Below are 3,063 nucleotides of genomic sequence, written 5' to 3' on the forward strand. Positions count from 1 at the left end.
AGAATAGACTGACGAGTTTCAGAAGAAACGTCTTTGTTTCTGGCCTGTAATCGAACCCTCAAATGCTGATGCTCCAGATACTCAACTAGTCTAAAGAAGGCCAGTTTTATTGCTCCTTTAATCAGAACAACAGTTTTCAGCTGAGCTAACATAATTGCAAAAGGGTTTTCTAATGATCAATTAGCCTTTTAAAATTATGAACTTGGATTAGCTAACACAACGTGCCATTATAACACAGGAGTGATGGTCGCTGATAATGGGCCTCTGTAGATTTTCCGTTAAAAATGAGCCGTTTCCAGCTACAATAGTCATTTACAACATTAACAATGTCTACACTGTATTTCTGATCAATTTGATGTTATTATAATGGACAAAAAACAAGACATTTCTAAGTGACCCCAAACTTTAAAACTAGTGTATACCCTAATTAGCCCAATCCATTTAGCTGGAGGGCTATTTCATGACAAATGAACATAGAAACATGAAAACATATCAACGTATTTTATTATACTGTTATTACTTTGTTATTTCCATACCACTATTATAGTAATAGGCCTGTAGTTTGAATACAGCTGTTGGACCCGTGGATGAGCAGTTCAGTTAGCTCTATTCTATCTCCCAAGAGGAAGCAGCCCAGCTATTCTACCTCTCCAGAGGAAGCAGCCCAGCTATTCTACCTCTCCAGAGGAAGCAGCCCAGCTATTCTACCTCTCCATAGGAAGCAGCCCAGCTATTCTACCTCTCCAGAGGAAGCAGCCCAGCTATTCTACCTCTCCAGAGGAAGCAGCCCAGCTATTCCACCTCTCCAGAGGAAGCAGCCCAGCTATTCTACCTCTCCAGAGGAAGCAGCCCAGCTATTCTACCTCTCCAGAGGAAGCAGCCCAGCTATTCTACCTCTCCAGAGGAAGCAGCCCAGCTATTCTACCTCTCCAGAGGAAGCAGCCCAGCTATTCTACCTCTCCATAGGAAGCAGCCCAGCTATTCTACCTCTCCAGAGGAAGCAGCCCAGCTATTCCACCTCTTCAGAGGAAGCAGCCCAGCTATTCCACCTCTCCAGAGGAAGCAGCCCAGCTATTCCACCTCTCCAGAGGAAGCAGCCCAGCTATTCTACCTCTCCAGAGGAAGCAGCCCAGCTATTCCACCTCTCCAGAGGAAGCAGCCCAGCTATTCCACCTCTCCAGAGGAAGCAGCCCAGCTATTCTACCTCTCCAGAGGAAGCAGCCCAGCTATTCTACCTCTCCAGAGGAAGCAGCCCAGCTATTCCACCTCTCCAGAGGAAGCAGCCCAGCTATTCCACCTCTCCAGAGGAAGCAGCCCAGCTATTCCACCTCTCCAGAGGAAGCAGCCCAGCTATTCTACCTCTCCAGAGGAAGCAGCCCAGCTATTCTACCTCTCCAGAGGAAGCAGCCCAGCTATTCCACCTCTCCAGAGGAAGCAGCCCAGCTATTCCACCTCTTCAGAGGAAGCAGCCCAGCTATTCTACCTCTCGAGGAAGCAGCCCAGCTATTCCACCTCTCCAGAGTAAGCAGCCCAGCTATTCTACCTCTCCAGAGGAAGCAGCCCAGCTATTCTACCTCTCCAGAGGAAGCAGCCCAGCTATTCCACCTCTCCAGAGGAAGCAGCCCAGCTATTCCACCTCTTCAGAGGAAGCAGCCCAGCTATTCTACCTCTCGAGGAAGCAGCCCGCTATTCCACCTCTCCAGAGTAAGCAGCCCAGCTATTCTACCTCTCCAGAGGAAGCAGCCCAGCTATTCTACCTCTCCAGAGGAAGCAGCCCAGCTATTCCACCTCTCCAGAGGAAGCAGCCCAGCTATTCCACCTCTCCAGAGGAAGCAGCCCAGCTATTCCACCTCTCCAGAGGAAGCAGCCCAGCTATTCCACCTCTCCAGAGGAAGCAGCCCAGCTATTCCACCTCTCCAGAGGAAGCAGCCCAGCTATTCCACCTCTCCAGAGGAAGCAGCCCAGCTATTCCACCTCTCCAGAGGAAGCAGCCCAGCTATTCCACCTCTCCAGAGGAAGCAGCCCAGCTATTCCACCTCTCCAGAGGAAGCAGCCCAGCTATTCCACCTCTCCAGAGGAAGCAGCCCAGCTATTCCACCTCTCCAGAGGAAGCAGCCCAGCTATTCCACCTCTCCTCCAGAGGAAGCAGCCCAGCTATTCCACCTCTCCAGAGGAAGCAGCCCAGCTATTCCACCTCTCCAGAGGAAGCAGCCCAGCTATTCCACCTCTCCAGAGGAAGCAGCCCAGCTATTCCACCTCTCCAGAGGAAGCAGCCCAGCTATTCCACCTCTCCAGAGGAAGCAGCCCAGCTATTCCACCTCTCCAGAGGAAGCAGTCCAGGCAGCGATTTAGAAGTCAATCTGTTTTCCCCTCCTCTCCTCCTCTGCTTGAGTTGCTCCTAGGGTCCTATAGGGCTGCCCATGGTGGACAGATAATCAATTTGTGCTAATTTCATATTTCTCCCTGTTCACTTCCTCTGCTGAATAAGTCCTTCCACATCTCTTCCTCTTCAATTCTCTCCCCGTTTCTCTCTCTTTCTCTCTCTCTCTCTCTTGCACTCTCTCCTCTCTCTCTCTCCTCAGTTTCTCTGTCTCTCTCTCTCCTCAGTTTCTCTGTCTCTCTCTCTCTCCTCAGTTTCTCTGTCTCTCTCTCTCCTCAGTTTCTCTGTCTCTCTCTCTCCTCCTCAGTTTCTCTGTCTCTCTCTCTCTCACTCCTCAGTTTCTCTGTCTCTCTCTCTCTCACTCCTCAGTTTCTCTGTCTCTCTCTCTCTCACTCCTCAGTTTCTCTGTCTCTCTCTCTCCTCAGTTTCTCTGTCTCTCTCTCTCCTCAGTTTCTCTGTCTCTCTCTCTCTCACTCCTCAGTTTCTCTGTCTCTCTCTCTCCTCAGTTTCTCTCCCCCTCTCTCTCTCTCTCTCAGTTTCTCTCTCTCTTTCTCTTTCTCCTCAGTCTCTCTCTCTCTACACCTTCACCTTGTGCTGTAGTCTGCGTTTCATCTTTTTAGCATCAGCAGTTTTTATTAGTGGTTGTATTCTGAACATAACTAGCCTACAGAATGTGTTATCAG

At 49.9% G+C, this 3,063-nt stretch overlaps 1 protein-coding gene across 1 annotated transcript; it reads left to right on the top strand.

The window, feature by feature from the left end:
* Window positions 1-587: 587 nt before the first annotated feature.
* Window positions 588-2,402, top strand: LOC135572044 (adhesive plaque matrix protein-like). The gene has a single exon (XM_065019045.1). The coding sequence runs from the start codon at window positions 588-590 to the stop codon at window positions 2,400-2,402; it is 1,815 nt and encodes a 604-aa protein (XP_064875117.1).
* The last annotated feature ends 661 nt before the right edge of the window (window positions 2,403-3,063 follow it).

The sequence above is a fragment of the Oncorhynchus nerka genome, linkage group LG6 (assembly GCF_034236695.1).
Source record: "Oncorhynchus nerka isolate Pitt River linkage group LG6, Oner_Uvic_2.0, whole genome shotgun sequence".
Taxonomy (NCBI): domain Eukaryota; kingdom Metazoa; phylum Chordata; class Actinopteri; order Salmoniformes; family Salmonidae; genus Oncorhynchus; species Oncorhynchus nerka.

Bases quoted from the DNA above. Each gene is read 5' to 3' on its own strand.
- LOC135572044 (XM_065019045.1), top strand. From the start codon at position 588: ATGAGCAGTTCAGTTAGCTCTATTCTATCTCCCAAGAGGAAGCAGCCC.